Source organism: Paramormyrops kingsleyae, chromosome 2, assembly GCF_048594095.1.
Source record: "Paramormyrops kingsleyae isolate MSU_618 chromosome 2, PKINGS_0.4, whole genome shotgun sequence".
NCBI lineage: Eukaryota > Metazoa > Chordata > Actinopteri > Osteoglossiformes > Mormyridae > Paramormyrops > Paramormyrops kingsleyae.
In genome coordinates, this window is record NC_132798.1 from 30,219,416 (window position 1) to 30,236,313 (window position 16,898).

The 16,898-nt window shown below is 37.5% G+C and overlaps 1 protein-coding gene across 5 annotated transcripts in view; it reads left to right on the forward strand.

The window, feature by feature from the left end:
- The window catches only part of LOC111848585 (death-associated protein kinase 1-like), a 41,453-nt gene extending 25,968 nt beyond the window's left edge, over window positions 1–15,485 (forward strand). For all 5 annotated transcript variants that reach the window (XM_023820728.2, XM_023820725.2, XM_023820727.2 and 2 more), the window contains exons 17-26: window positions 268–465; window positions 763–861; window positions 2,256–2,333; window positions 3,255–3,477; window positions 3,989–4,174; window positions 4,419–4,616; window positions 8,805–8,943; window positions 9,043–9,163; window positions 12,440–12,628; window positions 12,851–15,485. In XM_023820728.2, coding sequence (XP_023676496.1) covers window positions 268–465; window positions 763–861; window positions 2,256–2,333; window positions 3,255–3,477; window positions 3,989–4,174; window positions 4,419–4,616; window positions 8,805–8,943; window positions 9,043–9,163; window positions 12,440–12,628; window positions 12,851–14,089 — 2,670 coding nt within the window. In that variant the 3' untranslated portion in view covers window positions 14,090–15,485. The remainder of the gene's footprint in view (window positions 1–267; window positions 466–762; window positions 862–2,255; window positions 2,334–3,254; window positions 3,478–3,988; window positions 4,175–4,418; window positions 4,617–8,804; window positions 8,944–9,042; window positions 9,164–12,439; window positions 12,629–12,850) is intronic.
- Window positions 15,486–16,898: the final 1,413 nt, after the last annotated feature.

Genomic DNA, 16,898 nt, shown 5'->3' on the forward strand with positions numbered 1-16,898 from the left:
GTGTAAAGGCTGACTTCTGCGTAGAATACCCAAGGTGGGTCTGCTGTACCCTACGGCGTAGCCTGATTGCTGCAGTCACATTTCTGGGGACGTGCATGTTAGGCTATGGCGTAGGTACGCGACGACACCATAGATCCTACGCAGAAGTATGAATCAGCCTTAAGTGTTTTGTCATCAGTATCATCAGTTTTTATGGCATATTTAGATTTCTCACTCTGAAATTATTTGGTTTGAACGTGGAAGTGATTTTGAGGTTGTTTGTTTCAGGATGGCCATACTGCCCTGCACCTGGCTGTGCGAAGGTGTCAAGTGGATGTTATAAAGTACCTACTTAGACACAGCTGCCAGCTTGACCACCAGGATCACCAAGGCAACACCCCCTTGCATATTGCCTGCAAGGATGGAAATCTTCCTGTTGTATTATTGCTCTGTGGTGCAATGGCTAACCTGGATATCGCTAATAAAGTGAGTATCCATGGCACATTACAGATGATGTCTGTTCTTTCCCTACCATCTATTTTAATCGTAGTCATGGATAAATCAGGATTCGTCTTGCTTCGGGCTTTGACAAACTTACTCACATACACATACCGCTGTATAAATATGACAGTTTTTCTCCAACTTAATGATTTTATCGTATAGGAGTTGTAGTCATTAACCCCGCTATGGCTGTGCAGGTATTTCTTTGTGAATTGTTACATTTCCTGCCTGATTTACATATATATTAATTTAGAAATATTTTCTTTTTGGGTAACATCCTAGTTTGGGAGAACACCGCTACACTTGGCAGCAAACAATGGAGCCCTTGAAGTTGTCCGATACCTTTGTGCCGCTGGTGCTACCATTGAAATTGCCACCAATGTAAGTAGTTGGTTCCCTTTTAGAATCCATGTATTGCTTTTTTCATAACATCAGACATATATCTCAGTAGATTAAGATTTTACCAATATCTAGTGGTTTTTAAAATTAGTTGATCTCAAGGTAGCTAACAGAATGCTAATCATCAGTTCATTAAGGGCCATGACTAATCTTAATCTTTGGCAGATTTTTACACTTCTTGTCATCACTATGTTTAGGGAGGATTGCATTTGTTTTCTGTAACACTGGTGAAAAATCTGTGAATTTCTTTGAAGAACCAATTGACTGTGCTATTAGTCCTGAGTCTCTGGGTACACACCATTGCCGCATTTTTAGCGTCATATCCTGTGCTTGAGCTCTTGTAAACAAGGTGATGTGAACCAGCAATTGTTCAGTATGTTTTCATTGTAACTGTATCTGTATTGTGACACCATGGTAACCACAGTGAAAGTAATCCACATAATAGAAAATGACACCCATACAAGATGATTGTGTTACACACAGAGCCACACACAGGATTTAAAATCCTTCACCTACTTAAGAAAATGGCAATCAGAATAAACCAGCATTGTTTGCTTCGTCATTTACAACATCAAGACGGCCGTGATTGTTGCTTGGTGTTTGAAAATAAATACTCAGCATGTTCAAACCACAGAGAGAAGCATCCTTTTAATATCTATAACCAAAAACTCTGAAATAGTTTTTAAGTGCAGTATATTGTTCTAAGCATTTGAGCAACTTCAGTTATTTTATCTTAAGATGATATGACAGACACATGGATTTTTCAGTGCAGTAATGCCAATTGTATTAAATTATAGACGAAGAATAATTATCATCTCATTGACTGATAGGATTATTTCTATCCGCCTGTCACAGCAGGGGAATCGGTACAAAAAAACTAAGATGTATATGAACTGGATTACTGAGAATTACACAAATGGACTGCTACCAATGCTACTTTTGATTATTCATTTTTTTAAACTGAATTGATTAAAATTGCGTTGTCTATAATTGTCATGCCACCTGTTTCATACAAAATGAGTTTCCATGTGGATACTTACATTTTTTATGCCTGTATAGTATGGGAATAGATATTTTCATGTAAAGGCCTGTCAAACATTTTGACATTTATATTTATAGATTGGAAAATCATGTCCCATTTTTACAACTCAGAAGGCCATTTTATTGTCCAAAATTAAAGTATGCTAGTGTTTATATTATTCTGCTTCAGGATTAGAGTTGTATTACTGTCATTGTGTTGGGATTTCCCAAAAAGCAATCTGCGAAATAAATTAAACTAGTAGAGATCATATTGAGGCCATCTGTTAGGTGAGTGTATTTCGTTCCATCGAGCTTTAGGGTGCATTATGTAATCTCACTAATCCATCTATTTTTAGGATGGGAAAATGGCTGAAGATCTGGCTATAAATGAACAGCACAAGCATGTTGCTGTCTTGTTGGGAAAGCTAAGAAAGGTAATGGTATGACTTGAACTTTATGATTATAATGTATAAATGTTTTTATAATGCATGCTATTCATATGAGAGAACTAAGTATTATTATTAACATAAATTCAGTTATAATCATATAGAAATGCTCCAGGACTTGCAAATGCACAACATGTGTAACTTGGACTTTTACAACCTCTTCTGCAAGGTCGTTAATGTGTTATGATTATTTGCATCATTCTTGTACTTTATTACTGAAAGCTGGTACGTTTCCCTTTTCCTCTCCTGCTTTGTTCTTGTTACTGATATTTTGGTAAATAAACACTGATAGTGGATTGATAATGTAATAATGATAAAGTAATTCTGACTGAAAGAGGCAGATCACAAGTGTTAAAACGTGATGCAAATACACAACTGATTTATTCATTAAAATGATAAATATGAAGCCTTGAACGCAGTCTGTGTCAGCAGTGAATACAGTTGTACAGGATGCCTCCCATCTCAAACAACATGTGATCTGACCCTTTAAAGTCAATAAGAACAATAATAAAAAAAAAGAATTGGAGGTCTGATTTTTTGTGAAATGGAAAAGCTGTTGTGGCTTGAAGTGAAGGCTACAAATTTTACTTCTCTGCATAAAGAGTGAAGGAAAAAATAACCAATTGCTTAGTACTTATTTATGACAGGTACTTTTATGTTTGTGTGTCGTGATGGAAACTAACCATCATCTTAGGCATTTTGATTGGCATATGTGTGTACTGTAAAGTATTGTAATGCCGTATGGGGTGTGGGGTCAGTTTGGACATCAATTTCTAACTGCATAATGGTTCTGGAGACAACGCATTGAGGTGTGCCTGTCTTTTCAAATGTGTAACAGAAGGAGGATGGCCTCCACTTTTATTAGTTTCACTTTCACTTTGTATTGTAAAATTAGCTTAATGTTTACAGGATGCCCACAAAGGTAGCTATATACAGCAACTGAGGGCCACGCAGACCACACAACCAAAGATAAAGCTAAAACTTTTTGGCCACTCTGGATCAGGAAAAAGTACACTGTTGGAGTCTCTCAAGTGTGGTATTCTGAGAAGCTTCTTCAAAAGGAGACGACCACGTCTGTCCTCTGCCAGCTTATCTCATTCACCCTCATCTCCTGTGTCCTCTAAACCTGCAGGTATATATTATATTCATGTGCTATTTAATTATTATTGTTGTAGAAAAGGAACCTGATATCTATAGCCAGTATTTAAGCACGTTATTTTACTGTCCTTTTGTCTCTGTGCTGTTTTCTTTGAGAGTAGTCACGAGTTAATTTAATGAAGTAATATTTATAGCAATGCAACATTTCAATAATTTTGACTTGAGTTTTATGCAACAGAGTTTATCAGATTTTCACGACACAGATTAATATGCTTTATCATTTTTAACCATGTAATTGACAGTTTTCCTGACACCAATTTTGTGGCCATAACTCTTTAAAATGCACAATATTGCAGCCTGTTGGAAATTCAGCAATCGGTAATAATTATCCTACCAGTATTATATGGGAAGTATTTTAAAGTAATGTCAACAAAACACCAAAAGTTAACACTGTACATTAGATATCTATTGTGTTTGTAATTAAAAACTAGGGTAAAACTTTGAAAGTGTCCAAAAAAAAGCAAAAAGCTGCCTTTTCTTTGCAGTCTCTTTAAGCATCTCCAACCTTTACCCTGGCTGTGAGAACGTGAGTGTGCGCAGCCGCAGTATGATGTTTGAACCCAGTCTGACCAAGGGAGAACTAGAGGTCTTCTCCCCCATGCACACCACCCTCTCTGCAGCTGACGACCAAGCAACCAAGGCCATTGATATTCAAAACACCAACCTCAGTGGTCTGTGGAATGTTTCTTTCTTTCTTTTCTTTCCCTACACTGAATATACATAGAATTCATTAATTATCTTGACAAATGAAAAAAATGTATGTTATTGTACAGTTCTTTTTTAGATCCCCCGTCAACATTTTGCAGTATTATTTGAATTGTTAAACTGTTGTTATATGATACAGGATTGTAAAGTGATGCAATACTCTTATGTATTTAACATTCTGCTGTGGATGTCTCTCTGGCTCTTTCCTAGGAGTTGGGGACTTCAGTACTTGGGAGTTCTCTGGCAATCCAGTATACTACTGCTCCTATGACTACTTTGCTGCAAACGACAGCACTGCCTTGCACTTGGTTCTCTTTAGCTTGGAGGTGCCATATGAGACACAGCTCAACCAGATCACCTTTTGGCTCAACTTACTCAAGTCCCTCACCGTTCCGGAGGAATCCATAGGTTTGTATAATTTTTGACACTTTATTTTATCTCATATTTCATCAACACGCGTTTGCCAATATCACGTTCCCTAGCAATTCATATGGAAAAATATTAAATATCAGTTCAGATAACTTGAAGTTGCCATATGATGTTTCTTTTTACATTTAAACTAAATAAAACATATTGCATTGAATGGTACCTGGAGCTAACTTGCATTCCTGTATAAAAGACATAAATTAGAAAAAATAGTGTTGTGCTTGTGTTTGACTTGCTGTTAAACAATGTAAATTAATTACAATTTTTCTATTACTCTAAGTGTAATACTGTATGCATTTTATCTACACAATGTATTCCAGTATTTGGAGATCAGTTACTAAAATTACATTGTTTTTGGGATCTTTAGAGAAACTACTTTTAACACAACTTTAAAGGATGATGAGGAAAAAGCATGTACCTCGGTTCTCAAACTCACTAGAACTCGAATTTCTTTAGTCGAACAAACCAGTTTGACCTAGAACTCCATCTGAATATCAGAAGTCGAACCGTGAATGCGCCAGGAAATGAGTCATACTACAATGCAATTCTTACTTGAATGCCACCTTCACAGGCTGGACGATTAACCAAATAAAGCAGCGCAACATTACAGTAACCAACAATAAATAAACCACTAACTTACGTGTACTATTAGAGCATTTATGTCATTTATTTAAACTTTATTTTACCAGGTAAATTAACTGAAAACCAGTTCTCACTGCTTTGCGTGATATTCAGGAGAAATAGCAGATTACGCATCGGAACTGCCTGGGATACAAACGTCATGCGTGTAACTAAACTCTTCAGCCAATAAGGGAAAAGGTGTGTCGTCACGGAGGCGGTTCCAGTTTGTGCAGCCGGGTGAGAGGTTGCAATTAGGGGTGCACCGATCGATGGGCCTCGATCACGTTAATTTGAGGGGATCAGAAATCGACCATATTCCCATGAGATCCACCGATCTTAGTTATATGCTTTTAACTCTTTGGGGTCGAGTATGTCGTCGACGACATCGCATACTTTTCGCGTACTTTTCGCGTCTATTTCAGTTTATAAATATCTCGCTGAAATCTTAATGTATAATCATGAAAAAAACGCTGGCTAAATCCGTAATCTGTCTTCTTTTCAAAACGTCCATTGTCGGAAGTATTAAAGTTTTTTTAATTAGGTTAAATCGGCAAAAAAGTAAACCATGTCATCTTACTTTGTTTTACCTGCATCGGGGGCGTGTAGTACCGCTCTCACCCGAAGATCGCTATTCACATTCTAAATAGCCGCATTAGCGCGTATTCAAATCGCATTCGCATGGTAATTTGATTAACAGCGCAACGGTGAAACGCGATCCAGATACATCCCCTTCAGCGCCATAAAAGGGGGTTGGGGACGTGGCCAGGTGACAATGGCTCATTCATACACATGAAAGTTGCTACATATTCAATGAAAGGAGCCAGAAATAGTTACATGAGTTAGGTTTTTCTTATTTATTTATCCAAATTAATGTTGCATCTACACCATTTAGTCATCTTCATGTAGCCAAGACTTTGGTGATCAGATATCTGGGATCAAAACAAACTGCCAGCATTGCTTACTATGTACTTTTATAATGTTTCTGCAAGTGTTCCAAACTGCATTTTGCAATGTCTATACTTTGATGTCAAATTTCAAACTTAACAAAAATCTGACATATTTACAATATATATTAAAATAAAGATGAGTGTAATGGCAAAACAAATATATAAGAAATAATTTATTTGCCATGAATTAAGTGTGATGAAATGTGTGATCATGCCCCAGTCAGTGAAAGTGTGTTTCCTACCCCTAGGCCCCAGAGGGTTAAATCAGCCTTTTCTCCCATTCCCGAGAGAGGTGCAGTGCAGGCTGCCTCCCTCCCTATTTTTTGGACAAGTGTGTCATAACAGCTATATATATATATATATATATATATATATATATATATATATATATATATATATATATATATATTTTTTTTACAAAATTAGAGAAATTAAAGTCTGGAAGAAAAAATATGATTTTGTACTTCAAACAGCAATGCTCATTTATATGTTAATTTATATTTGAGGACACTACCTCATGTTTTGTGAGTATTCATATCAATTTACTCAATGAAAATGGAAACATTGAAGTAACTGTCTTTTAGTTATGAAAGAAACAAGATCAGCAAAAAAAAATCGAGATCGGCAGGTAAGGTTGCCTAAGGATCGGTGATCGTTGATCGGCCAGAAAACTGCAATCGGTGCACCCCTAGTTGCAATGCATCTAACCGTAATGCTAACCGGAATGCGTTGCTTTAAGCCAGCGCTGTAAGCAAGTTGAACGCACCCAATGACTGGACTGGGGAAACAAATTGAAACGCGGACCTAATACAGAGGACTAATGACAACAACCAGAAACAGCTGATCACATGGGGATCCCACACGAGGTTAATGAGGGGGCGTGGCACACGGAAGGAGCGGACGATCGGGGCAGGACAGGCGTAATGTTGGGATAAGATCTTTATCATTTTGGAAGCCATTAAGAAAAAAATGCTCTTGTTTTATCCTGTTCATTTTGTGTTTAAATGCTAAAAAAAAAAAAAAAACATATTTAGGTGTAATTTTGGGGGGCCGGGAACCAATTAATTGGTTTTCCATTATTTCTTATGGGAAAAATTCGATCAGAACTCTAACTTTTTAGGATTCGATCCTGAGTCCGGAACTGATTAAGTTTGAGAACCGAGATACCACTGTACTTGGCATTTGAGCACCTAAAATGTGTAGCATAGAACACACACGTTCTCATTATAAAATTAGTTATGTTAATGTAGTATTTTGTGTAGTAAAAATATTGAAAACTACAATACTTGTATACAATATATAAAAACAAATATTTCTGCATCTGGTGGTTTTAATAATTTACTGACTAAGAATTTATACTTCACATTTTTAATCTGTTTCTCCCATGAAAGTCTTCTAAATGCAAATGTAATATAAAAAACAGCAACTAACATAAAATAAAAAAGCAGATCTATTTCCCTTTACTCTAGTTAAACAGTGTGTTTAATGAAATAGGGGCAAATTTGAATGCATAAGTATTACTGCATTTTCCTCTGAAATTTATTGCCTGAGAAGCTTATTGCATGAACGTGTGATGCTTCAGGAATTGAACTTATTGTTAGGTTCAGTATGTTTCTTTCCTTTCAGTATAGTCATAATAAAACAATATGTTCAGTGTGTTCTTATGTGATGTTTAATGCTTATCCTAAGTCACTACACAGCTTATACCACGTCTTTGTTGTGGTCCTGCAGTGGCTGCTCTGTTTTTGCTCTATACCATTGGATAATTTGAATCCAGCTGAAATGCCCTTAGCTTGAGTGTCCTACACCAGAAGCTATGAAGTTGTACATTTCACACTGCAAGTTTTTATTTGCATTCCTTTCCCCAAATGGACAATTCACAGCAATTTGAATTAACACACAATTTGGCTTTGTGCAACAATGTGGCACTTCCTTATATTTCAGCTGGCCATACATTTTGGATCACCATCTCGCTTCCTTAACTTCCAAAACACTAAACCGCTTGATGACTCTGGATGTTCTATCTGCCCTGCCTATGTTCCTCCTTCTGTCATAAAGCAGAACCATTTTGTTTCCTCTGTTTCTGTTCTAGGAATTATTTATAGTTCTGACGTACTTTGTTTCACGGCATGCTTTGCTTGGTCGGTACTGCTTGCACCTAAGCTAGTCCATCAGAATTTATCATGTTTTAATTCTGACATCCAGTGTGTGTTTCATTCTCCATGTGCTTAGTAAAATATGTCCTATAAGTCATATTGTTTTCACTTGCCTTTTTCTTATATTCTCTCAAATGTGTTCTCATGATTTCAGCTTGGCTTGCCTTAACTTTCAGTTAATTGTGTATGTATGTTGTAGAGAACACATTCATATCATGTATGTATGAATGATGCATATTAAGTGTAATTTGAGGTTAATTCTTTTCAGATATGTTTTATCTAATATTATGTTAACAACAAATATTACATCTTGGGAAGAATGTGTAACCTATAGCCAATGTTGTTAATTGATGTTCTGTTCTATTTTTCTAATTCAGTAATTCAATCTGCGTCCGTATCTGTGTGTGTACCTACATGCTGATATATATACATATATATCCCCCTAGCCTTTGGTGGGAAGATGAAGAATCCACTGCAAGTTGTGCTGGTAGCAACTCATGCGGACTTTGTGAATCTGCCACGGTCTTTTGGAGGGGAATTTAACTATGACAAGGAAAGGTGTCTACTTAAGGAAGTCCGAAGCAGGTAAGCAGTTTCACAGTATTAAAGTTTATAACAACTCCATATAATTACTTTTCTGTGTGCATTCTATGAAATATAGTTACAAAATAATTTTATTTTCAGATTTGGCAATGACTTGCAGATTTCTGAAAAGGTTTTTGTTGTGGATGCTGGAGCATCCAACTCAAAGGATATGAAGTTGCTTAGAAATCACCTACAAGACCTTCGAAATTCCATTATTTGTGTAAGTACACAAACATATAATTATCTTCATGGAAATTGTAAGTAAGATATTCTACAAAATGTTATTCTGACAACTGTATAAATCCCATAAAATACTTGCTTGTGAAGAAGCATATTATAAATGTAATGTTTCATTTGCCTTCTATGTACTTATTTTACAAGCTTTATTTCCCTGAACTAATTCTTTTCAACAATTGTACTAAAATATGCCTAAATTGTCTCAAATTGAATGCAATGGATTGAAATGGAAGCATTTTAGCAGGCTATTTAAAATCTTATCTTGTATCTAGCCATAGGTTTAATTTTTTTAAATTATTGACATTTGTAATAGCAGTACTGTTTGAGAAGGGGAAGTTGTTAATAAAAGTTACTAAAATATCTTAGTAAATATTGTTACATATCTCTAGCATCAAGTAATTTTGTTGAAATGCTATTCTGTCGTATTTCTGTGGTATGTACTAACATGCATTCAGAACAATGAATTAAATATAATTAGCAGTGGTGTGCTAATGTGGAAATTTTGAATGATACCAATAACCAATATGCTTTTGTCTAATATTACCCATAACTGATACAGGTCATCGGTTTCACAAATCAAAAGCGGAACTTATGTCAGTGACATTATTTCTTAAGAACTTGTGCATGTCCTTAGCAAAGACTTCCTATAGTGCAACCAACATCAGCAGATATCAATATATCCTGATATGTAATTCATCTCTAATAAGTAGGTATGCACCGATCGATCAGCTAGTGACTGGAAAGAGATGATTCTTCGTCCTGATCGGCGCTGACTGGCACTCGAACAATCAGTCTAAATTAGTGACGTGAATCTCTGAAGTGATGTGATACACATCTTTATGCACTGCCAATGATCTGATACATTAAAGCTACACATCAAGCAACTACTGCTGCAGTGCGCTATGATTCACCCCTCTTGCAGTGCGGTGCGATTCGACATGATAGGATGCAATGCATCTCCGGACACGCCTCCAACTCCTATGAGACTCGGCCTAGAGACTTGCGGCAAATTGGCCACTGACAGCAGTGGAGAACTGGAGATGAGAGAGGGTGTTTGAGAAACGGTATAGTGAGGGGGAAAATAAAATTATTGTTCACATTTCTAAATAATAAAGGCATAGGGTTTCTGCTAATAATTAAATATTTATGTAACCCTGGCCATGAGCTGCTTTCGGCTGGATAACTCCAGCGGACAGTGCAGGCCAGGCCCCGCAGTGTTGTGTTTTGACGTGTTGATGTGATGTGGCGCGGTGAGGGAGATGCAGGCCCAGGTGCGGTACAGCAGCAGTAACCGAGGTGACAGTCTGACTTCCGCTGTTCTGACCCAGTGGGGAGTGCAGTATGATAGGAGAGGTGGGTGACGGTGAATACAGCCTGGAGGTGAATATCAGTTAAACAACAAAATAAAACTTGCTCATAGGCCTAAATTTAAATAAATAAATAAATGAATGAACAAACAAACAAACACTTTAGATTGTATTAAAGATTCTTCCTCCCTTTCCTATTTCCTAAACACATGAATGAGTTAGTGATTGATTCTTTTCCCTTCACAAACACAAGAGTGCTTGCTTTTACAGTTTGCAATAACAAATTAAACTTTTCAATGTTGGTTCCGTAAAACATGGGCAAATACAACTAAATTATAATGAGAAATATTTAACTGGTTACTGGCTTAGTTATACTTATTTGCCCTGAAAGAACTGCTAATTAACTTTACCTGTTTACCAGCTGAGATGCATATAATTTTGAAAACGTTAAACATACCACATTTAATCAAAATCTTTTAAATGAACCAAATAAACTTCAACCCAGCTCATTACCAAATGCACTTCAACATATAAACATACAGATGGCTCGATTTAATTCCCCTAAAAGTCAGATGAACCAGGAGCCTTATTTTAGCTTCCCAAAGTCATGAGAGCTTGCTTTTGGGTGCATCAGCTTACACACACACACACACACAGGTTTGCAATAAATTACATGCCCTCCTGTGTTGTGGATTCATTAACGCCAGTTTCGAGCTAAATAAATGATACAGAATCAATAAAGCAAAGTGATTTAACTCACTATTCTACGTTAATAAATGTTATGTCTGATAAGATGGTATTTTATCGTTTGCAATTTTATCCACAGTACACGATTTAGTGCCTATCACACAATGCCTGCGTTTTCGGAGGCCGCAACAGTACTACAACAAAAAACGGAGCACTGTGAAACAAAGCAATTTAAGCCTGCATGACTTCTTGACATTGTTTGTATATCTCACTTCTTTGTCAGTTTTATCTCGGTCAGTCTCAATTTAGTGGCTAGATCTTGAATTAAAATCTTATTTGATCTTTTCTAACCACTTAGCTAACTTGAACAAACACACTATATACCATTGGACTGCTACAAATATTGTACTTGTGTCATATGGTAAACAACACACGGTACACAGAATGATTAGCTACGTTGAATAATAAATAATGTGTGGCACGGCTGATGTGGAAGAATTGGTTACAAAAAGGTACTGCTTTGATTTGTGTGGAAATGGTTTGTATTTGCGAAGTCTGACTCAATCTGCCATATTTTTCAAATATGTTATCATTTTTACAGCAGGTGGCAACACAATCAATATTTTTAGTTAATTTTCATTACTACATACATTCCAAGAAATTACTGATCTATATGGTGGTTCGAGATTATAACCAAAAGTACTGCGATATGACATTTTAGTCATAATGCCCACCACACCACTCAGTTTCCATCCATAGTCATGCCAATGGCCCCTCACCTTCTCTTCCCACACTAATGTTGCGTGATGAAGAAGGTAAAACACTTATGGGAAACTTGTCTGTTTGGAGATTCTATACTGTGTGGGACGAAGACGTTAAATTTGCATCGTGTAAGACGTGAACAAAAAGTTGTCCGTGGAGGAACTACTCCAAAAAACATTTGAAACAGCCAATTTCAATTTGACACTTGTGAAGCCATTTTTATTTGAAAAGGTTACTTAAATTATTTTGCTTGCAGAAAGCTAAGTTCACTAAAGAGGTGTTAAAAACGTTTAGTTAATATTAAACTAAGAAAATCAGAATTTCAAGGATCGGTATTGGTAGGAAGTGTTTTTAACTTTTTCAAAAATTGTTGTCATGGAGAAAGATATATAAAAACACATTTCCTTAGCATTTTTAAAATATGTTGCTGTATTGTAAAATGTTCTAATGCTGATTAGTAACAGTGACATCTGCCTTTTCTTTTCCTCCTTTCATGGGCCCAGAAATGTCAACCGGTAACAGTACTGTGTGAGAGAATTTTATCTACGCTTCCATCTTGGAGAAAGCTCAGTGGGCCCAACCAGCTAATTTCATGGCAGCAGTTTGTGCTAGATGTTCAGGAGCAGATCAACCCTCTTGTCAGTGAGGAGGACCTACGAGCTATAGCCTTGCAGTTGCATAGTATGGGAGAGGTGCGTATGCTAATTAGAACAAACCTTGAATGTTTTATATTCACGTTAACCAAGTCTGTATTCCATAATGTCATGTTTTGTGTATCAATGACATAGAACATGAGGATATAATCTGTACAACAGGCTAGCATGTACATTAAATTTCATGACTAAACTCTAGAGCTACTGTGTGCAGCCATTATCTTATTAGTCATGCTGTTTGTCACATTGCCCTCCCTACAGATCAACATCATGCAGAGTGAGACTGTGCAAGATGTGGTTCTTTTGGATCCGCGCTGGCTGTGCAGCAATGTTCTGGCTAAGATCTTATCCATTGAGACTCCTAAGGCGATACATCACTACAGGGGACGCTTTCGTGTGGAGGAGATGCAGAGACTTTTGTCAGAGAGCGACGCTGATGAACTGCTTCAGATTCTGGATGCCATGGATATATGCGTCCGTGATCTTAACTCTGCTATGGTGGATATACCAGCACTCATCAAAACCAATGGGCTGCACCGTTCCTGGACAGAAGAAGATGACGAAGAAGAGGTGTTTTTATATGGTGGGGTACGTTTGGTCCCCACAGAGCACCTTACCCCCTTCCCATGTGGCATCTTTCACAAGCTACAGGTCAACCTTTGCCGTTGGAGTTATCAGCAGAAACCTGATGGTGATGACATTCGTCTATGGACTAATGGTGCCAAGATCTCACATGGTGGAGCTGATGTCATGGTGCTCTTAGTGAACCATGGACAAGGAATTGAGGTGCAAGTGAGGGGGCTGGATTCTGAGAAGCTCAAGTGTTATATGCTACTGGATTTGGTCTGCAGTATCATAGACAACTTACTGGCTTCCACACTTCCTGGGCTGCTGACTGTGAAGTACTACCTTAGCCCACAACAGCTGAGGGAGCACCATGGACCCATCATGATCTACCAGCCAAAAGACTTCTTCAGAGCCCAGGCTCAAAAGGAGATGTCCCTTACTAACACAATGGGTGGCTACAAGGAAAGCTTTGGTAGCATCTTGAGCTTTGGCTGCGCAGAAGTCTTCCAACAGGGTCGGCTTGGAATGGACATCCATATATCAGATGTCAGTCTGCTAGCCAGGAGGAAACTCTGCAGGCTCCTTGATCCACCAGATCCCATGGGCAAGGATTGGTGTCTGCTTGCCATGAACCTGGGCTTGTCAGATGTATTAGCCAAATACAGTAGCAATAATGGTACTCATACAATAGGTATGTTTCAGCCCAGTCCCACAGAATTGCTCCTGCAGGAGTGGAGCAGTCTCCCTGAGAGCACCATTGGTATCTTTATGGCTAAGCTTCGAGAACTGGGGAGAAGAGACGCTGCTGACTTTCTTTTAAAGTCATCACCTGTGTTCAGGGTTAACCCAGAGGTGACTGCTTCAGACAGCTATGGACCAACATGCAATGGTGGGACATCTTATAATTCTATCAGTTCTGTCATATCTAGGTAAAATGCCATGGGTTTTGGGAATTTAAGTGCAATTTAAATGGTAACCATTGACCACCCTTAAGTCTAATGTTGTACAAAAACAACACCCTACAATTAATAGGAATCTATTACTTGTATTGTAGAGTCCTGTGCTGGCCTATAGTTAGCGATTTATTATTGTAAATACTAGTTAATGATTTATTATTGAAGAATGTGTTTTCAGGCAGTTTATATAATTTCTTTTTTACATGTTGTCTTGAAAACAAATCCTTTCTTAAAACTTCCCTAATGTTCGGTACGGCGTCTTTTATCCATCATGAATTTCTTCAAATATTTTGCAGAAAGTATTTTCTGACGGCTGTATTATTAAAAACTCAAATGTAAATTCAGTGCTTGGCAGCTGCTGTGAATGTGAGTGCCTTTATGTATGTACATATATAAATTACATTTTTAGAGCATTATATTAAAGCCCCTTATTTCCTGAAAAAAGCACAGTCCTCCATCATTTAAACCAGGCTTTTTCTAGATTCACATATTAAAATTTATTAGCTATGAAGTCCCTAGTCATTTAATTAAATACAATTAAAAGACTGAAAATGTTTAAAAGCCTAATTTTGGATATTTATTTTTTAAATTTGGGACTTTCATTTAAGTCTTGGCAGGATGTAGGCATCCTAAGATGCAGTGTGTGGTCATTTTTGCCCTGTTGCAGAAATCATTGCCTTGTTGGGAAAGGGGGAAACTAATAGGCACAGGATGAAGATTAAATATAAGCAGAAATCATAACCATTCTCATGTGTTGGGGGCATATCATTATAAAAAAAAATTATTTTTAAAAGTGTCCTGAGATGTAATTTGTCAAATCCTTATTTTTTGTAAAAACCTTTTGTCATTTCACTTTTGAGCATCATAGGAAGATACATTCTACACTTGTCACATTATTGCAATAAAACTGAATAGATAAAATTGATTTAACAAAAATGCATGAACACACACAAGTAGTTTTTATTTTTGCTTGTTTATCACACACGTAAAGGGAGAATTTCCTTTGTAAAGTGCTCCAAAAGTCTTAAAGAACCTTAGTGCTGTATTCAAGTTTTTGTACAGAAATGTCTTTACACTAGCTTTTTGACATTGGTTTGTAAAGCATGCCTTCTGTGTTCTTAAACCTACCTGGTAAATTACGTTTTATAATGAATAGTTTGAAAGTTTGTCTCTCTTTCTGGACAAAGATAAGTTATTATTGCTCATGTATGTGTGTTTTTGTTATACTTCTGCACTCAATTGAATGTATTTTCCTAATTTTTAAGCATTTTCTGTCATAACCAAGTGTGTTGGCAATAAAAAGAGATCAGTCCATTGCACTTTAGCAATGGTCTGGTCTCCCCTACCAACTTTGTAGGCATGAGGTATATAAAGTGTGCAACTTGTGTATTTATTCATGCGTAATACAATTCCATAAATTCAAGGGGTTGTTCTTATGTATCTAGTTGTATGTCTCTGTATAAATAATTGTACAAATAATTATGTGGCCATATATACAGTGGCAATCAAGTCTACAACTGTTATACACTCACCTAAAGGATTATTAGGAACACCATACTAATACGGTGTTTGACCCCCTTTCGCCTTCAGAACTGCCTTAATTCTACGTGGCATTGATTCAACAAGGTGCTGAAAGCATTTTTTAGAAATGTTGGCCCATATTGATAGGATAGCATCTTGCAGTTGATGGAGATTTGTGGGATGCACATCCAGGGCACGAAGCTCACGTTCCACCACATCCCAAAGATGCTCTATTGGGTTGAGATCTGGTGACTGTGGGGGCCATTGTAGTACAGTGAACTCATTGTCATGTTCAAGAAACCAATTTGAAATGATTCGAGCTTTGTGACATGGTGCATTATCCTGCTGGAAGTAGCCATCAGAGGATGGGTACATGGTGGTCATAAAGGGATGGACATGGTCAGAAACAATGCTCAGGTAGGCCGTGGCATTTAAACGATGCCCAATTGGCACTAAGGGGCCTAAAGTGTGCCAAGAAAACATCCCCCACACCATTACACCACCACCACCAGCCTGCACAGTGGTAACAAGGCATGATGGATCCATGTTCTCATTCTGTTTACGCCAAATTCTGACTCTACCATTTGAATGTCTCAACAGAAATCGAGACTCATCAGACCAGGCAACATTTTTCCAGTCTTCAACTGTCCAATTTTGGTGAGCTCGTGCAAATTGTAGCCTCTTTTTCCTATTTGTAGTGGAGATGAGTGGTACCCGGTGGGGTCTTCTGCTGTTGTAGCCCATCCGCCTCAAGGTTGTGCGTGTTGTGGCTTCACAAATGCTTTGCTGCATACCTCGGTTGTAACGAGTGGTTATTTCAGTCAAAGTTGCTCTTCTATCAGCTTGAATCAGTCGGCCCATTCTCCTCTGACCTCTAGCATCAACAAGGCATTTTCGCCCACAGGACTGCCGCATACTGGATGTTTTTCCCTTTGCACACCATTCTTTGTAAACCCTAGAAATGGTTGTGTGTGAAAATCCCAGTAACTGAGCAGATTGTGAAATACTCAGACCGGCCCATCTGCCACCAACAACCATGCCACGCTCAAAATTGCTTAAATCACCTTTCTTTCCCATTCTGACATTCAGTTTGGAGTTCAGGAGATTGTCTTGACCAGGACCACACCCCTAAATGCATTGAAGCAACTGCCATGTGATTGGTTGATTAGATAATTGCATTAATGAGAAATTGAACAGGTGTTCCTAATAATCCTTTAGGTGAGTGTATATTTACAGTCACTTAGCAGACACTTCTATCCAAAGCA